The sequence below is a fragment of the Argiope bruennichi genome, chromosome 1 (genome assembly GCF_947563725.1).
Source record: "Argiope bruennichi chromosome 1, qqArgBrue1.1, whole genome shotgun sequence".
NCBI classification, from domain to species: domain Eukaryota; kingdom Metazoa; phylum Arthropoda; class Arachnida; order Araneae; family Araneidae; genus Argiope; species Argiope bruennichi.
The window spans coordinates 37,813,652-37,830,671 of NC_079151.1; the positions used below are offsets into that span (position 1 = coordinate 37,813,652).

Sequence of the window (17,020 nt, forward strand, 5' to 3'; positions counted from 1 at the left end):
TTACTTACGCATGCTCAAAAGTAAGTACGAGCATGGAGGGATCGGCTTCACCACTTGTTTCATATAAATGTGTGTCTCGTTTTTAAAATTAACTAAAAAAACATTTAAAATACTAAGTAAGATCTTAATACGTACACACTTTTCAGCGTAAGTCGGTGAAATATTTTGCATTTATTTGAATTAAATTTCTCCATACTTCACGAGTACATCACGTTGTTATACATTTTTTTTTTTTTTTTATAGAATGAATCTTAGAATTGACGCTGTTAAATCAGTTATGACTTCTTTTTTTGAAGAGCAGGTCACAGTCTGATGTATTTAATCTTGTACTCATTTAAAACAAATTTTTTTGGAAATATTATTTAGGTTAAATTGTTTTATTTTTATTGTTTCTAGAAACAATAAGTTCGTTATAATACGTGTGTCGAAAATTGTCGAATGTAATGCAAGTTATGCATAAATATAATTCTTTAAATCTTCTTTTCCTTTATGTTATTGCTATTTTTTCAAAAACTTAAAAAAAAAAATTCTCTGCTTCTTAGGCGATTCTCACGAATTCCTATTTGGATTAAATCATTTTACCTTTCAACAGTTCATTTCTTCCATTCCATTCCATATGAATTATTTTCCGGTTCGATAGAACTGTGAAATAAACATACTCTGTCTTCACCTTTAGATGTGAACCTAAAAAAAGGTTTAATCAGATGCAACAAGACATATGCTGTAAAATTGGAGCAAACAAGCCGTTCGAAATCGTAAACCTTAATAGTTGATCTAAGTGAACCTTTAAAAGGTTTCATTTCACTTCCTGATGATGAAAATGTGCGTTGTATAGACACCTGCTCGCCTTTGCTTGAAGGGATGTGTTAGTGTATCTCTTCACGCGGAAGCTTGCTTAACCTAATTAAACATGTTCTTCCTTATTTTCCATGGTTAATGTTTTGTAGGTCAATCGATTGTCGAAAGGTCATACTAAACGTTTCAAATTCATATAATATAATTAAGATACTTTTTATCTATCCTTCAATTTACTATATTTGCTTCTACACGGTTGGTATTAACTTCTATTCATTCTGATGAATGGCTGCCGGAGGAAGGAAAAAATAGACAATTTATTATGTAGCAACAAATTGTAAATAAAAAATAAAATACACAAAGCGCTTTTGAACTTAATGTTTATTGGTAGTAAATAATAATTTAAAATGTATATACTGAAGTTGATAACATTTTCTATATATTTGCATTTATGTTATTTTTTATACTTTGTAACTCTATAATTTTGTTCTAAGTGTTTGTTTTTCCTTCCTATTAGTATAGAAAGGTTAAAATATATTGATATTATTATATTTGGAAAAGGCATCTCTTAAATAATTATTAGAATTGTGGTTTGAAACGCAGCAATGAAAACCTTTTATTAGTCTAAATACTTACTAGGCATAAAAATATTTTTATTCTATGCAGCTATGGGTATATCAACTAAGTAAATGGATAAAATTTAAATTGCTTTCTTTTTAAATATTTGGTAGTGTTTAGAGAATTTAAAAATCTCATTTTACGCGTATTTTTTCATTGCCGGCATTTATTGCATCTTTATATAAAATTCTATTAAAATTATTCAATAAAAGTTTTAAGAAAATATGATGCAAATGAAATGGAAATATGATCTGAATGCGGAAATCTTTATAAATTTTTCTTTTCGTATATAACAAGGAATTTTCACATTTAATGTTTTTTTTTTTCAATATCGAAATTTGAAAGAAAATTGTTGATTATTTTTTGTTAGTTATTATTTATTTTATTAGAAAGCTGGTGCAAATAGAATGGAGGAAATTACTGCAGAATTTGCTATCAAATTTCTTTCCTATCTTTTCTTTGAAGAAAAATGAGTATTTACTAAAATCCTTTTATTATAGTTTTTTTTTCCTTTAATTCTCTGCTGGTTTACTTGTATTAAATAAGTTTTTCTTGTATTCGCTTATTATTTCCACTACTTTTTTATTCCTGTGTGGCAACTGTATGGAAAAAAGCTGCTGGAAGATTTTGTAAGGTTCTTAAAAGTCCCGGATCTCGCTAAGTGCGTTTGTATTTTTTCATTCGTGATAATTCAAACTGTGGATTACACATCTCTCTCTCACTTGATTGCAACTGTCAAAGTATGAAAAGAACTGACGATGTAACTTAATCCTTGTTCTTTTTTTCTTCTCAAAGTTTTTAGGAAGCATTTCAGCCGCTACTTTTTTAACCTTCCGTTTTTTATTATTATTATTATCGCTCTGGTTGAAAGCAGTTCAGTTGCATTTCATGTAAAATCAAAATTCAATGAGTCTTTTTTTTTTTTAACCTTGTTTGTTTAGACTTTTTTTTTTTTTTTTTTTTTTTTCCGTTGTTGTTTCGATTCTGCAGAATTGCATCATCAGTTTCTTGAAATAAGTGAATCGAGAAACGATTCAAAGACTCCTTTCATTTTAATTTTTTTTTTTTTTTTGTACATAAACTTGAGTAATTAATACTTCCGTTTCCATATTAAAGATTTTTTTTTTATTTTCTTTTATGTGAAGTATAAAGAAAATATTGCAGTCATTAAAGGATTCGAATTCGAGATTTTGGCGAATCTCCACGTTTTGGATATCCTTGAATTCAAAAACATATTTAAAAAAATGCATCTGTGACAAAGTGAACTCAAAAACGCTTTGAACGTGGCAGATAATATTTGCTATATGGTCTTTACACCAAATTTATAGATTTCTATCAAATTTTGAGCAATTATTTTTCTAGAGGAAATCTGTCTGTCCGGCTATTCGAATGTGAGTTAGCACGATAACTACAAAACGATGAGAGCTAAATGGATAAAATTCGGTGCACAAATTTGGCATCTATGTTGTAAACTTGGAGCAAATTTTGAACCTAATCCAATAATGGGTTAAACATCTATCGGTCTGTGCTTTCATAAACGTGCAATATATATCATATTTCATATGTGATTTTGTAACTACAGTTTGTATCAAATTTTGGTTTCAATCGGTTGGAAAAATACGTAAATGAAACACAAATTCGATTTTAAGATACCATTAACCACAAGCCAGCAATTAATTACCAGAAAAAATAACCACAGAGTACACGAAAAATTCAGTAAATATGCCAAATTCACGCGAAAGGTTAATACTTGGTAGCTGTTGTGTGCTTATGCGATGCAAGCCGTTCTCTGGCTTACCCATGGTCCACATTTGGGGGTGGATGTCACCTTTATTAGAATGTATACTAGAAAGTTTGGGAAAGGGCGTACCAGCCCCGCTAGTTATGAATGTGATAGACTTTTTATATTCAATGGCAGATTTTCGATTAGGCAGGCAATACAGCTAGTTGCCTTGGCTGCTGGGTTAAGAGGATTGAAGGCGGTTAGATTAAAAATATATTTACCTAGTTGTCAAATAAATAAATTTGTAAAAGATACAATTTTTATGAATTATAAAATACCAAAATATTATCCACAAATATAATTGGTCAAATACCTCTCTGTTTCATTACGTTTACTTAGTTATTATATCGTTTATAAGCATGAAGCGTCTGCTTAAATATAATTGTGCACAAAGATAGATTCCGTATAATCATAAATCGCATTAATATCAAATAATATAAATAAATAAAAATATTGCACTTTCACAAAATTACTAAAATAAAACTATTATCCTAAAGTAAATCATTAACTGGTTGATGAAACTAAAAATGTAGTGAAATCTGTAACTTTATTCTCTAATAATTGAAAGTGAGTTCCCATAATGTATAATGTCTAAAGCTGCAAAATGCCTCTATTCGCCACTGTTTATATGAAAGAAAGTTTGTTAATGAATAATTAATAACTGTCATTTCTTATAGATTTCAAGAATAGAAAAATGTCTCTTTTTCGAAATTAAAATTCTTGTTGGAGTTTTTGAAACTGAAAGAACAACAAAAAATATCCGAATTAAAAAAATATATATTTAATGAGAAAAGTAATCAATTTTTTAATTGGAATTTAGCTTTATTGCGATGACTTGATTGCAAAGTCAAACTTTGAATCTGAAGAATCCATGTTAAAGTTCCGATATCGTAAGGATTTAGTGCATGTTGAATACTTTTGGTTCATTTGTCATCCATCTAATGTAGTTTGAAAATTAAGCGAGGATAAATAGCTGCTCCATTGTTATCCTTGATTTCTGACTCAAATGACAAACAACACTGACTTTGGCAACTCAAAATTAAGATTTCCATACTGAGATAGTTTAAAAGAAACGCATTGTATTGTGAAAAACATGATGCTTTTAACAGAATTCCCTTTGGGATAGTATAATTTATAGGTAAAATAATTTTACATCAAATCGTAAACATTATATTTTCTGAGGAGGGTGGAAGCCATTTAAAATAGAATAGTCGTCTATTTTGTTACAATATATGCATATTTTTTAATAAACAATTGTCAGAGTTAAATTTGCATTATATGACTGAAATATAATGACTGTCATTTGTCATTATTCATATAGTTTCTGTTCTTTCAGAATAAGAAACAAACATGCCAGGTTCGTGTGCAAGATGCAGTACTGTTGTTTATTTTAATGAGGAGAAAATAGCACTAGGTAAATCATGGCACAAGAGCTGTTTCAACTGTGGTAAGATTTAGATATTCTGAAATTCTGAGCTTTAATATATATTCCCATTTGTTTATACAATTTCTTCTAGACTATTTTTCATTTATTTTATTCATATGCTAAATCTTATGTTGAATCAGAGTTATGCTTAGTCTAAGGATTCAGATTGCAGAGATTTGATCAGCAATTTTTTCCAATTTAAGAACACATTTCTTCTTTCAAGTTGAGATTTGCTACATGAAAAATAATTTACTGTTTGGAAGTAATTTAAAAACCATGATGTTAAATCCAGCTTTTAATTGGTAATTTATATTAAGAAAGAAATAATTATATAATATGTCATGTATATCTATCTATATATTGCTGTTGAATATTTTTTTAATGTTTTTTAATTTTCAGTTTGATTAAAAGTAAAATTTTCTTCTTTATCAAATACTATAACATTTCAGATCTTTCCTGTCAAGTTACAAAATCTGGAACATATTTCAAATATATTTATTATTATTCTGTTCAAAACATATAATGTGAAGCATATATTTATTACCTTTATCTTGTCATTTTAAAAAATTTTATCTGCAATACTTTGTATGCAAATGATCGGCTCTTCATTTGTATAAAATTTTGTTTTTCAACTTTTGTAGACAAGAATCAAGAATGGAAAAATACTTGATAATATTTGCTGACACTCATTCATAAAAATTGAAAATTAATAATTTAATGATTTAAAAAATTTTGATATGCAAAATAAGTTTTTTTTTTTTTTTTTTTTTTTTTTTTTTGTAAAGATTTTTATTAGTGATTCTTTGATTTCCTAAATAGAATATTTAGAATAACTACTTCAAGAGACAGTTTACTTTACATTTTATTGTTTTTTTATGCAATCTTTATAAATATTTATGAATGCATTTTTTTTTTTTTTCAGCCAACAAGCAGTGTAATAGACGATTGGACAGTAATAATTTGACTGAGCATGAAGGAGAAATATATTGTAAATCCTGTTATGGAAAACTTTTTGGTCCTAAAGGTTATGGGTATGGTGTTGGAGCTGGAGTTTTGTCTATGGATTCAGCTGATGCATATCAAAATGGTCCTCCTACCAGGTTGAAAATCTTAATTTTATTAGCATCCTTTTAAAAAAATGTAATTCTGTAAAAAAAAATTTTAGGGCTTGATTTAAAATTAATGTACAATCTCCGAAATTTAATTATTTGCTGCCAATTTCTCCCCAAATGTAATTGTTTTTATTGCAACCCTAAAAGCTAGTTATTACTGTTTCTAATAACATCCAAAATGGGGGACTTTTAGTGAGTTTTTAGATGATTGGCAGGATTTTGACAATGCTTGGAGAGAAACTATATTTTAATCATACCATTTTCATTGCAATATTTTATAATAATTTGGAAAAGTTGTTTATTCTGTATGACATTGGCAGACTTTTGTCTTAACCTCATGTTATTAGTGAGCATAATCATATTTTACCTGTAACTAATATGACATTGTTGGCAATATTTTTTTATATGTGTATGTTTTATTGCCGGCATGCTATTAATACACAAGTATTATTATTTTCATTGATCCTTTTGATTAAGATATATTTTGTTATTCATTGTAAATTATTTCACTAAGCTATTAGTTCATTTCATTAAACCATTTATAAATATATTTGTAAATATATTCTTTTTAAAAAATAATAAAACTATGTACTTGTGCTGTATTAGTATTGCTGTGCAGTATCTAACTACCAAAACAATTTTTGAAACTGTTATAATATGATCAATCATAATAATTAATTCTTTAATTAATCACAAGAATTTGTCATTTAAAATATAATATTTTCATAATTCAATTCTTGTTAATTTTTAACTGCTGATAGTGGCTTTTATATTATTTAAGTAATATGCATTCGAAATAGCAAAAATAACAATCATTGCTAAAATTGTTCCTTTGTCTTTTTTTGTAGAACTAAATTAATAGTTGTTTAGTTTTCACTCAAGTAGAAAGATGATCACTTTTAGAGTGAAGGAAATTATTTTGATAAAATTTATTTCTTCAACAAATGTGATCAATTCAATATATTCTATAAAAAAATTGAGAGAGCTAATTATGCTGATTTCATAAAATTTAAAACTAAATATCGTTGAATATTTATTTGATAAGCATTTGTGTTTCCTAACTGAAAAAATATCATGTATATGGTAATGATGTCATCAACTTTCTAAATGAAATGTATATATCAGTACAATGCTATTATAGTGCCATATCCTGTAATAATATTGTATTCAAAATAATTTCTATATTTCATATGGTTAACATGAATATGTTTGAAATGCTGTACCCTGTAGTTATTATATTATTGATCTGTGAATAGAAATTATTTATGAATTACATACAGAATGGAAAGTTGAGAATTATTTTTAATCAGAAGCTGATACTATTAGAAGAATAATTATATGACCATAAGTTTTTCAAACTAATTACATTTTGTTGTTAAGTCTTAAAATCTCCATCCAAAATATTCAGCTGATTGCTGAATTCCTTTTAGTTCTATTCTTTATTAATTTGATTTTTAATTATTAATTATAGTTGAAGATGAAATTTACTTAATTCAGCTTTAAAAATTACATTATTTCTTTAAAATATTAATGGTGTGACATGTATTATTTTTAAAGTTATATATTCATGCAATCCAGATTCCCTAAAATATAAAATATGGTGTATAAAAAGTAATCATGTCATTAATTTTAATTAACCATTACAAAGCAGTATAAAAGCAAAAAATACCTCAAACTTTGAAATGTTGCATTTTTAGTGAGCACTGGAATATAATACTTATATTCAAATGAATCAATAGTTGGAAAAATATACTACAGTTTATTGATCAGAATGTTGCAAATATTTCCCATGAAATTTACGCATTCAGAGAATATAAAGTTTATAATGCATTTTAATTTCTGTACTCATAAAAAGAATGTTTCCTTTTTAACAAAGAGTAATGTAAGCAAAACTATGACTTTGTTGCATTGTTACAAAAGACTTTTTATGTAGTATATTATGCAGAATAATAGCATTCTGTTAAGACTGTGTAAAAATTTATTTCTTATTTCAGTTTCTCTTTTTAACTTTCAAAAAGCCTTCTGCTTTCTAACTGTTTCTCCCTTAAAAAATTTTTTTTGCAGATTTATTTCCTTTTATAGACTTTTATAAATTTACATATGGATCAATGCTTCATTTTTAATTGTGTCTATTAAGAAAATTAAAGATATTTTAAGACTTAGAAGAGTGAAATAATTTTAAATTTGTTACTGATTTAAATCAATTACATTTTGGTGCCAGTTAAATCATTATTATATATTTATTATAGCATCAATCTATTTTGAATGTTGTATAAATATAGTCATTTGTTTCAACAATAAGGGATTTTCTATTAAGAAGTGAATTTTCAATTTAATATAAAGAAATATTAAGTTATACTTTTTATTGGACTTTTTTTTTTCTCTGAAATTTAGACTTTTTCATGATTCTGGAAAATTATGATAAAAGAGGACTCGATTTTCATATTTGTTTTAAATTTTATTGAACAAAATGAGATTTTAAAATCATTTTAATTGCCATTAATTCTTGATGATATGTAAAATTTATTGGATTTTTAGTGGTATTGCTTTGTTTTAAATGTTATTAAAATAAAATATTATTCAAATATATAAAAAGTATCATTTTTTAGAATAGCATTATGAAATGTATTTGTTCTGTGATTTTTTTTTATTTATTTATTTATAATTTTAGAATTAAAAGCTTCAACAAAATGTTACTCTGATTTCAAAAAAAACTTATTTTATTTTAGTAACATTCCTGCAGTGGCACAAGCACATGTTGCTCCTTTGAAAGCTCCTGTTGTACCAAAATCATCTCAACCTAGATGGGGAGGAGCTGATGTATGTCCTCGTTGTGGGAAAGCAGTTTATATGGCTGAAAAGATGATGGGTGGAGGATCGGTAATAATTTTTTTAAATTGAAATTTATTGTTCATTAAATAGTTTTTGGGGTTTTTTATTTCTTCTAACGTTATGAAATTGCATATTTTCAATTTTTAATGTCCATTCAGTTAATTATTAAATACAAAATATTTGACCCTTTCATTTATTGTTTCCATATTATTCTCACTAACAGATAAATGTGAATATTTTAACATTGATGTTATTATTTGTGATTAGTTGATCTTGTAAATAAAATTGCAAAATTGTTTAATTTATGGGAAATATATTGTTGATTAACCAAAGTTTTTGTATGTAAAAACATAGTATTTTATATTTAGGACAAAGAATTATTTTGATCTCATATTTTATTTTTTTATACTGTATAGTAAAACCATTGCTGTCATCATGAGAGTATCATAATGTATTCCACAAACATATTATGATACTTTCATGATGTATCATAATGAAATTTGTTTTCTGCGCAGGGCTGGATTAAGTTTTCTATGGGCCTTTAGGCATGGTAGCCCTCTCCTCTCCCCCACCCACCCAAACTTTTAATACCAGATATTTTTTAATGATTTTATTTAATCTTTATATAAGTAATTACAAATAACAAGTTTTGATTTCAGATTAATTTCTATAAACTTTTTGAGTATATACTGTGTGTAAAAAGTTGAAAATAATTTTGAAATAATTTTTTAAATAATTTACAAATAATTTTAAACAAAAACAATTTTTAATGACAAAGTTTATCTGAATAGTATTTAATATATAATTAGATAGTTTTTAAAATGATGAAAAGCACCAAAGAATTATGTAATAACATTCCTATATAAATAATAGCATACTAATAGCAATAACATTTAAAAAATTATGAATATTTCTAAAAAGTTAATTTAAACAATATTTAATTAAGTTAGATTATACAAACTTTGTAATTAAATGAAAGTATAAATTTAAATAATTTTCAGAATACCATAAAAAATATTAAGATCTTAATGTCCCCTAAAGTTGTGGAACCTTTTGATACATGCTTAAATTACTGGTTTAATATTCTGACCCTGTTTCTAAGTAATAACTTTCTAAGATCAGCTGTAGTATACATTAAGGTGCATATTAGTATATGATTGATTTCTTTATCTCTTAATTGTGAGCAAGTTTTGAAAATATTTTTATGTTCTCATTATTTCTATTTTTATTAATATCTCATCTTTCTATAGAAGTTTCACTCCCATTATCTCCTTTTTTTTATAGGCTTGGCATAAAACAACATGTTTTAACTGCAAAGAATGCCACAAACGATTAGAATCTATGACACTCTGTGAAAGAGAAGGAGAGATTTACTGTAAAAGTTTGTATAATTTCTAATATATATCTTTACTTTTTTAAAGCATTTTTTGATGTACCTATTTCAAAGTAATGCTAGCTGTAATTTGTATTAGTTATCTTAAATATATTAAACATTCATAAATCTTAATAGTCTAATAATGTGTGATACATCATTCCGGAAAGCTTGATTAACCAAGTAATCCCAGATTTTATAATTGAAATTATCTGTTAACAGATTAAGGAAATTTTTTTAATGAAATGTCAGTCCCAACCATAGCTATCCAAGAAAATTGACAAGGGAAAAGGAAATCTCATGCAAATGTATTGGTGTGTCATATTATTGGTAGATTCTTCTGTTATCATAAAAATAATGTTACTGTTAATATATCAATAGCATTGTTTATCCAAAATTGGTTATCAGAAAATTATTTTTGTTGTACAAACACTACAATATCCATCATAAGTTTGACTAATTATCTTAAAGTAGCATGATGTACTTCACTCTCTTCTTAGTTCTGATTTTATTTCTGTAAACAATTTTATCTCAGCCCTTCAATATCAAGTTACTAGAACCTTATGTAAATAGCATCTCAGTCTTTGATAAATCAAGATTATCATTATTGATTTGATATGAATTTCACCCGTAAGTCATCTTTCATTAAAACCGCTATGATGATTTTTGATGTTATTTACGCTCCCTTTTCATTATTACATATTAAATATGCTGTTGTTGACCATAAATTGTCAATATCTTTCAGTTAATAGTAAAATTTTAATTGGTTATAAACATTAGCTATAGTTGAAATAATATAACACTTTAAAGAGAAGAATGGTAACTTTGATTTCTTGATACTAATACTATTTGATGATCATATAGCAAGTATTTCAACTGTGCTGGAATCTTATTTACCAAACTTTTATATCTCAAATATGGAGATATTTGCCTTTAATCAGATGTAACATGTAAATTAATTTTTCAAATGCATGGCTGTATTTTGGAGAAACTGAAACTCAAACCCTTGATTCTCGTAAAAATTAACCTTTCATTTCCTTTTTTCCACCTTGTTATTAATAAATATTTTAGGTGTTAAGAAATTCATTTTCATTATCTAAAATTAGTGTTTGTTATTTCTGCTTCACATATAAAAAAATAACAAAGGATATTATTGCATTATTAAAACTATACTGTATATGAATCCATACCCTGGCATATGCTTTATTAGCATCAACTGTGTTTTTGCTATAAAATAGGAAAAAGGAGTTTTTGCCTTAAGATATCTTTATTAAGCTATTATTAACTATTAATTTGACAATGGTACATCACTATTTTATAACATATATTTTTGTATCTTTTATTCTGACTGTAGCTGTAACTGATGAACAGGTTTTCTAATTTAACTGCTGTCATTGAACATCATTGAAAACACTTATTTTGAAATTAAATTTTTAATCGATTTTGAGATTCCAGTACACATAATTACCAAGAACTGTTTTGCTTCAGATTATTATGAATTCTATAATATACATTTTTTAAATTTAAAATTTGCATAAAATTAATGTCTAAAATAATTTTTCTTATAAAACCAATGCATTTCCATTATTAATATTTATTATTGAGATTATTGTTTGTTATAAACCATATCTTCATAACTTAAAAGCATATAATTACCTTGAACATCTAACAGTTTGTTGAACATTTAGTTAGATTTTTACTGTAAGATATTTGATGGATTAGAATTATTTTGAACTCGTATGAAGTATATCATATAGGCAAAGTAAAGCAAGTTTGTAAAATTTGAGAATTCTTTACTAATTACCCCAAATAGTTTAAAAAGTAGTAATATGGGAAGTATTTATCCATTTTATGTCAAAAAAAAGTTTTATTAGTCCATGAATGTGCCATCTTGAATTATGATTATTTACAGCCTCATCATAAAAATATACATTTTGGTCCTTGATTATCATACTAAAAATTTTACTTTTTTTTTTTTTTTTTTTTTCGTATCAAGAATCTTCTAAGTGTGGATTTCAAAATTTAAAGAAACATTAACTCTCTGTACACAATAAATATTCTTAATTTGTCATATGTTTATGAAGAGCTTTTCCATGCCTTGATGTATTTTGATTTATTTTTATTATTTGTTATGAATTTTAAAACTAAAGTCAGAAATAGCAATATTTAATACTGCTTTGAGCTTTTTTTTTCCAACCCATCTTTATATAGAGAGAGTTGTGACCTTTCAAATGAAAGAATCCACTTGTTACAAAAATGCAGAACTATTTAGATAGAATTAATTTTTAATTTAAATTATTTATTTTGTAAATTAATAAGATTTTAATTTTATAAAAATTGCTTTTAAACATTATTGCAGTTTTTCAAAGTTTAAATTCCTGTTAGTATTAAAAATCAGTTCTAAATATTTTATCCACTGTTGTTTAAGAATGTATAATTCAAGGAATGTAGAAAATATTTAAGAATAATTAATATCAATAAAAAAATAAATGAAATTGAATAATAAATGTTCTTAACTTCATACCTGCATATAGCATTTTAAAGTGACTTTAAAACATCTTTATCTTATTTTAAAACTAATACATAGTTAATGATTTGTATAAAAGAAACTTTATTCTGAGAAAGTAAATCTTTAATAAATGTGCCTATTTTTAATTTAAATTTTAGGTAATATACAGATTTTGATCCATTTTTTTTTAAATTGATAATTATTTTTATAATCTTTGAAAAAACTATGAAAAAGGCTGATTTGTTAATGATTGGTTTCAGCTTGCTATGGAAAGTTGTATGGTCCTAAAGGATATGGATATGGACAGGGGGCTGGAACCTTGCAGATGAGTTAGTCATGAAGTGTAATGTGAATTTTTATTCAACGAAATGTGTTCCATTAGACATGACACAATGTACAAAACCTAAGGCTGAAAAGGCAGCTATTATACTTTTAAATAGTTGCTTTTCATTTTTTTTTTCATTGTATGTTTTGTCACATTTTAATTGTCTGTATCTTGCCAAATTCAAATTGACTTATTAATGCAATATATTTTGTTTATATTCTTTTAAATTGTAATTGAGTTAAGATATAATTGCCCTATGTTTATATTACAAATTAGAGATTTAAAATGAACTAATAATTATTGTATTATTTCACTCACAATACTTCCTGCATTAAATTATTACCTTTAATTTTAAAAGTAAAATAAATTAAAATTTAAAAATAGATTCCAAAAAAAAATGTTGTACTGAACAATATTACTGAATTAAAGATTTAAAATTCAAATCTTGAATAATGTTCAACTCTTTAATATTATTAAATTTGTATTATCAAAATTGATTGTTTATTTGAATTGTATTAATATACAGCAATGAAACATGATTCATATTAGTATGAGAATCTAAATCCGCTGTCTTCGAACAGCGGGCTTGCCTATGGCAAGTGCCATAAGAAACAACAACAACATGAGAATGAAGTTTAAAATCATTATTTTTTTTTTTTCTGCATAAAAGAAATAAATTTAAGGGTGCCTATTTTCTTCCGTTTTTGCATCCATGATATTTTTTTTTACTTACTGCAGCATTATGTTTAATTAATAATTTTGATTTGTGGAAAATAATTTTATATCTTAACTCATTACATTTTATTTATTTTTACTCATTTTTCTAATCAAAAATTTGTATCAATTTATGTTTATATATAATACATATTACTAAAATGTGCTTATTGAATACATATTTGCTGAAAATTACTGATTTATACTGTGTTTTATATACTTATTAGCTGTAATCAATTTTGATATATTTTGAATTTGACTGATAATTGTATTTATGGGAAGAAAAATATATAATTCCATGATATTATAATAGTTTTTTTTAATTATTATTATTATTTATTTTGGTGAATTTTTGCTATCAAGATAAAATATTTGTGATAAATATTAAAAATATGGAACTATACAAGTTTCAAATTTTAAAGAGTTGAAACATGTGCAACATTTCTATGCTTTCATTATCTCTATAAATAGTCAAAAGAACGTTATTTGCTGAAAGTCATTATGCACTTATGTTGCTTCTTTGCACACTTTTATGATTGTCACATGCACTATGTCTAAAATTTTGCTCTTTGAAATTCATTATTTGCTTGCTGTTGCACTGAATATAATTTTTAAATGATCTGTGTCTCATTACAGCATATATATAGTAAATTCTTGCTGATAGCTGTCAGCACTATTTTACGATAGTAATCAAATGTTACAGAATTATTACAAAAATCTTTTAACCCGAAATAAATATTTTAAACTTTTTCCTTTTTTTTTTCCAAATGTTAAATAAATTCTTTTTGTTGATAATATGAAAGATTGCAACTAATAAATTCAACATTTGAGAGTAAAGAATTTTAAGAGTTATAATTGATGCATTGCCTGTTTTTTAAAATGCAAATATATTTAACTTTCAGTGTTCTGACATCAATGTTGAATAATATCCAAATTATTTTCTTCTAAATATTGTAGATGTAATTAGTGGAAAACATCTTATAAAATATTATATTTCTGAATTCATAACAGTATATTTAAAAATGAAAAACACATGCACACTCCTATATGCACAAATAGATTTTCAAAATGTTAAGGTACTTTTTTCCCTTTAAATTATCAAATTGATTAAAAATTGAAATATATTACATCAAAATTTTGTAGTTCAATGAGCTTCACAATGTTTCTACTGTATCTTGTCATTTTGAATTAGTGGCCAAAATAATTACTTTGTTATTGTTAGATATTTATGAATTCAATCTCTACATATGCTTGTAAGTATGAGAAAAGATTATAGGAATAATCTTTTTACAAATGCAGATTATTTTGATAGACTGAATCATCGGTTTGTTGTGGTTGATAAGAATTTAACATAATAGTAGCTCTTAGATATTGCAATATTGCTCAATATTTAGATGCAAATTTACAATCGTTTCAAAATGTTAATACAAAAATAAATTTATAATGCTTGTTGAATGTTGTAATTGGAATATTTGCAAACTAAATATCAAATTTCTTTTCATAAATTGTGCGCTTGATTTATAATTAAAATTATACAGAAGCTCTGCTATTTTTGTACTGCATTTGTTTGTAAATCTCATTCCAAAAGATTAAATATTCCAGTAATTGTATTTATTTTAGCATTCCATTTTTGAAATATACTCTTGTTTATAATTACATGCAATCCCAACTACCTCTTTCTGAAATTATATTCTAGGTAGTATAACAGGTTCAAATATTCTTTTAATTGATTTGAGAATGATTAATGTATACATAAATGCTGATTGGTTTATGTTCTGTACATTTCTTTTATATATATTTTTTATTGAAATATATTATTCCAAATAAAGTCTAAGCAAATTCAACTGATTTTGCTTATTTGTTATATTTCAGCTTTTTACAATGTACTTTTTTTACAATTTAAAATTATAGTCAATGAAATTGATATATTAAAGTGTTTTAAGGTTGTGTTTTGCTGCTGAATCAAAGGATTATATGAATACATACCTGTATTTCTTCTATATTTTATTCCATATTAGCCATATTTTTCTCTCATAGTGGTCTTTTTATTGAGTATTGTAAGCTGTAGCAGTTTTGTTTAGCTCTTCTTTTTATCTTTAATTTTATATGAAAATATTCTGATGTTTGTTTATTTTAATTGCATTGTTCTTTTAATAACTGATTTATTGTAGAACTTTTTTGATAGATTAGTAATTTACTTTCAGTTTTCTGTTCTCATTTAGTATGACCTATATTATTTACTTATAACCTTTAGTATGAAATTTACAATTTTTGCTCTTGATTTTTAATATCTAGACTGTTACAAAATGTTTTATGTATAATTTTGTTTCATATGTTGAAATGTGGCAGCAGAAAATATTGTATTTTCTTTTGATTGTTTCACTATTTAACAAATGTTTGTATATTTGCATTATCTCATATAATGCTCCAGTTTTTCACGTATTTTTCTCTCCTTATGAGGTAATAACATTTAATATGAACAATGCTCATTATTTTCAATTAAACTCACGTAAGCTTAAAATAAATTTAGGTTTAGGTTTTGCTTATAATTGGAAATTTTTTAATTCTAAAATTATTTTATATATTAAGGCATTTATGAACTAATTTGTTATTTTGGTAAATTATCATAATCTAAATTATCTCTTTATATGCAGCTGTAAAATCAATTTTGTTTTATAGGAATCTCTGCATTTATGTTATTCATTGAAAGTAATGTAAATGAAAATATTTATTTTGGGCATGCATTAGTGCTTTCATTATCATACAAATGTCTGACTGGAAGAATATTTTTATCGTGCGGATTAATTAGATACTTGGCATTTTGTAAAATCAACAAATATAAAAGATACCTATATTCTCTAAATAAAACATTCACTTCTTAATCTATTTTCAATATTTGTCAATGACTAATATACCTCTGCCTTAAATCATCAAATAATATCAATCCATTATTTTTAGTATCGAGAAAGATGGCAGTCTAATTAGTAATTTTATGTTTTCTTAGTTTTAATTTATTGTGAAACACTAGCTAACAGTTGTTTAAGGAGTCTTTATGAAAACAAATAATTGTTTTTATAATTTTAATTATTTGTAGTATGTCTATAGCATAATTAGAAAATGCTTAATATACCCTTGTTGATGATTTACTAATATGCATTCTATTTGCAGAATTGTTTAGCTTCACAAAAGCCATGTTATAGTCACATAGATGCATTATGTACACATAGATCTAATGTATTTTAATAATAAATAAAGTATAGAATTATTTCCCTTTGTCTGGATTTCAATTTTGATTTTTAATTCCAATAATTGATGAAAATTTGATACATTACAAATTTTCTCTGTGAACTAAATCTTGTGTGTTATTTTATTAAGCTGATATGTTTTAATGTCAAAATTAATTCTAATATTTTAGCTTAAACTGTAGCTGTGAGTTCATTAATGTGCTTTATTACATAAATAATAAACACACATTGATTTACAAACATTTCTAGATTAAATGATATTGATAAATCAGTAGTTTTCAATGACTTA

The 17,020-nt window shown here is 25.1% G+C and overlaps 1 protein-coding gene across 2 annotated transcripts in view; it reads left to right on the forward strand.

The window, feature by feature from the left end:
* Positions 1-16,759, forward strand: part of LOC129968768 (cysteine and glycine-rich protein 1-like) — a 50,944-nt gene extending 34,185 nt beyond the window's left edge. For both annotated transcript variants that reach the window (XM_056083014.1, XM_056083005.1), the window contains 5 exons: positions 4,533-4,643; positions 5,545-5,722; positions 8,464-8,614; positions 9,851-9,947; positions 12,708-16,759. In XM_056083014.1, the coding sequence (XP_055938989.1) occupies positions 4,547-4,643; positions 5,545-5,722; positions 8,464-8,614; positions 9,851-9,947; positions 12,708-12,781 (597 nt within the window). In that variant the 5' untranslated portion in view covers positions 4,533-4,546 and the 3' untranslated portion in view covers positions 12,782-16,759. The remainder of the gene's footprint in view (positions 1-4,532; positions 4,644-5,544; positions 5,723-8,463; positions 8,615-9,850; positions 9,948-12,707) is intronic.
* Positions 16,760-17,020: the final 261 nt, after the last annotated feature.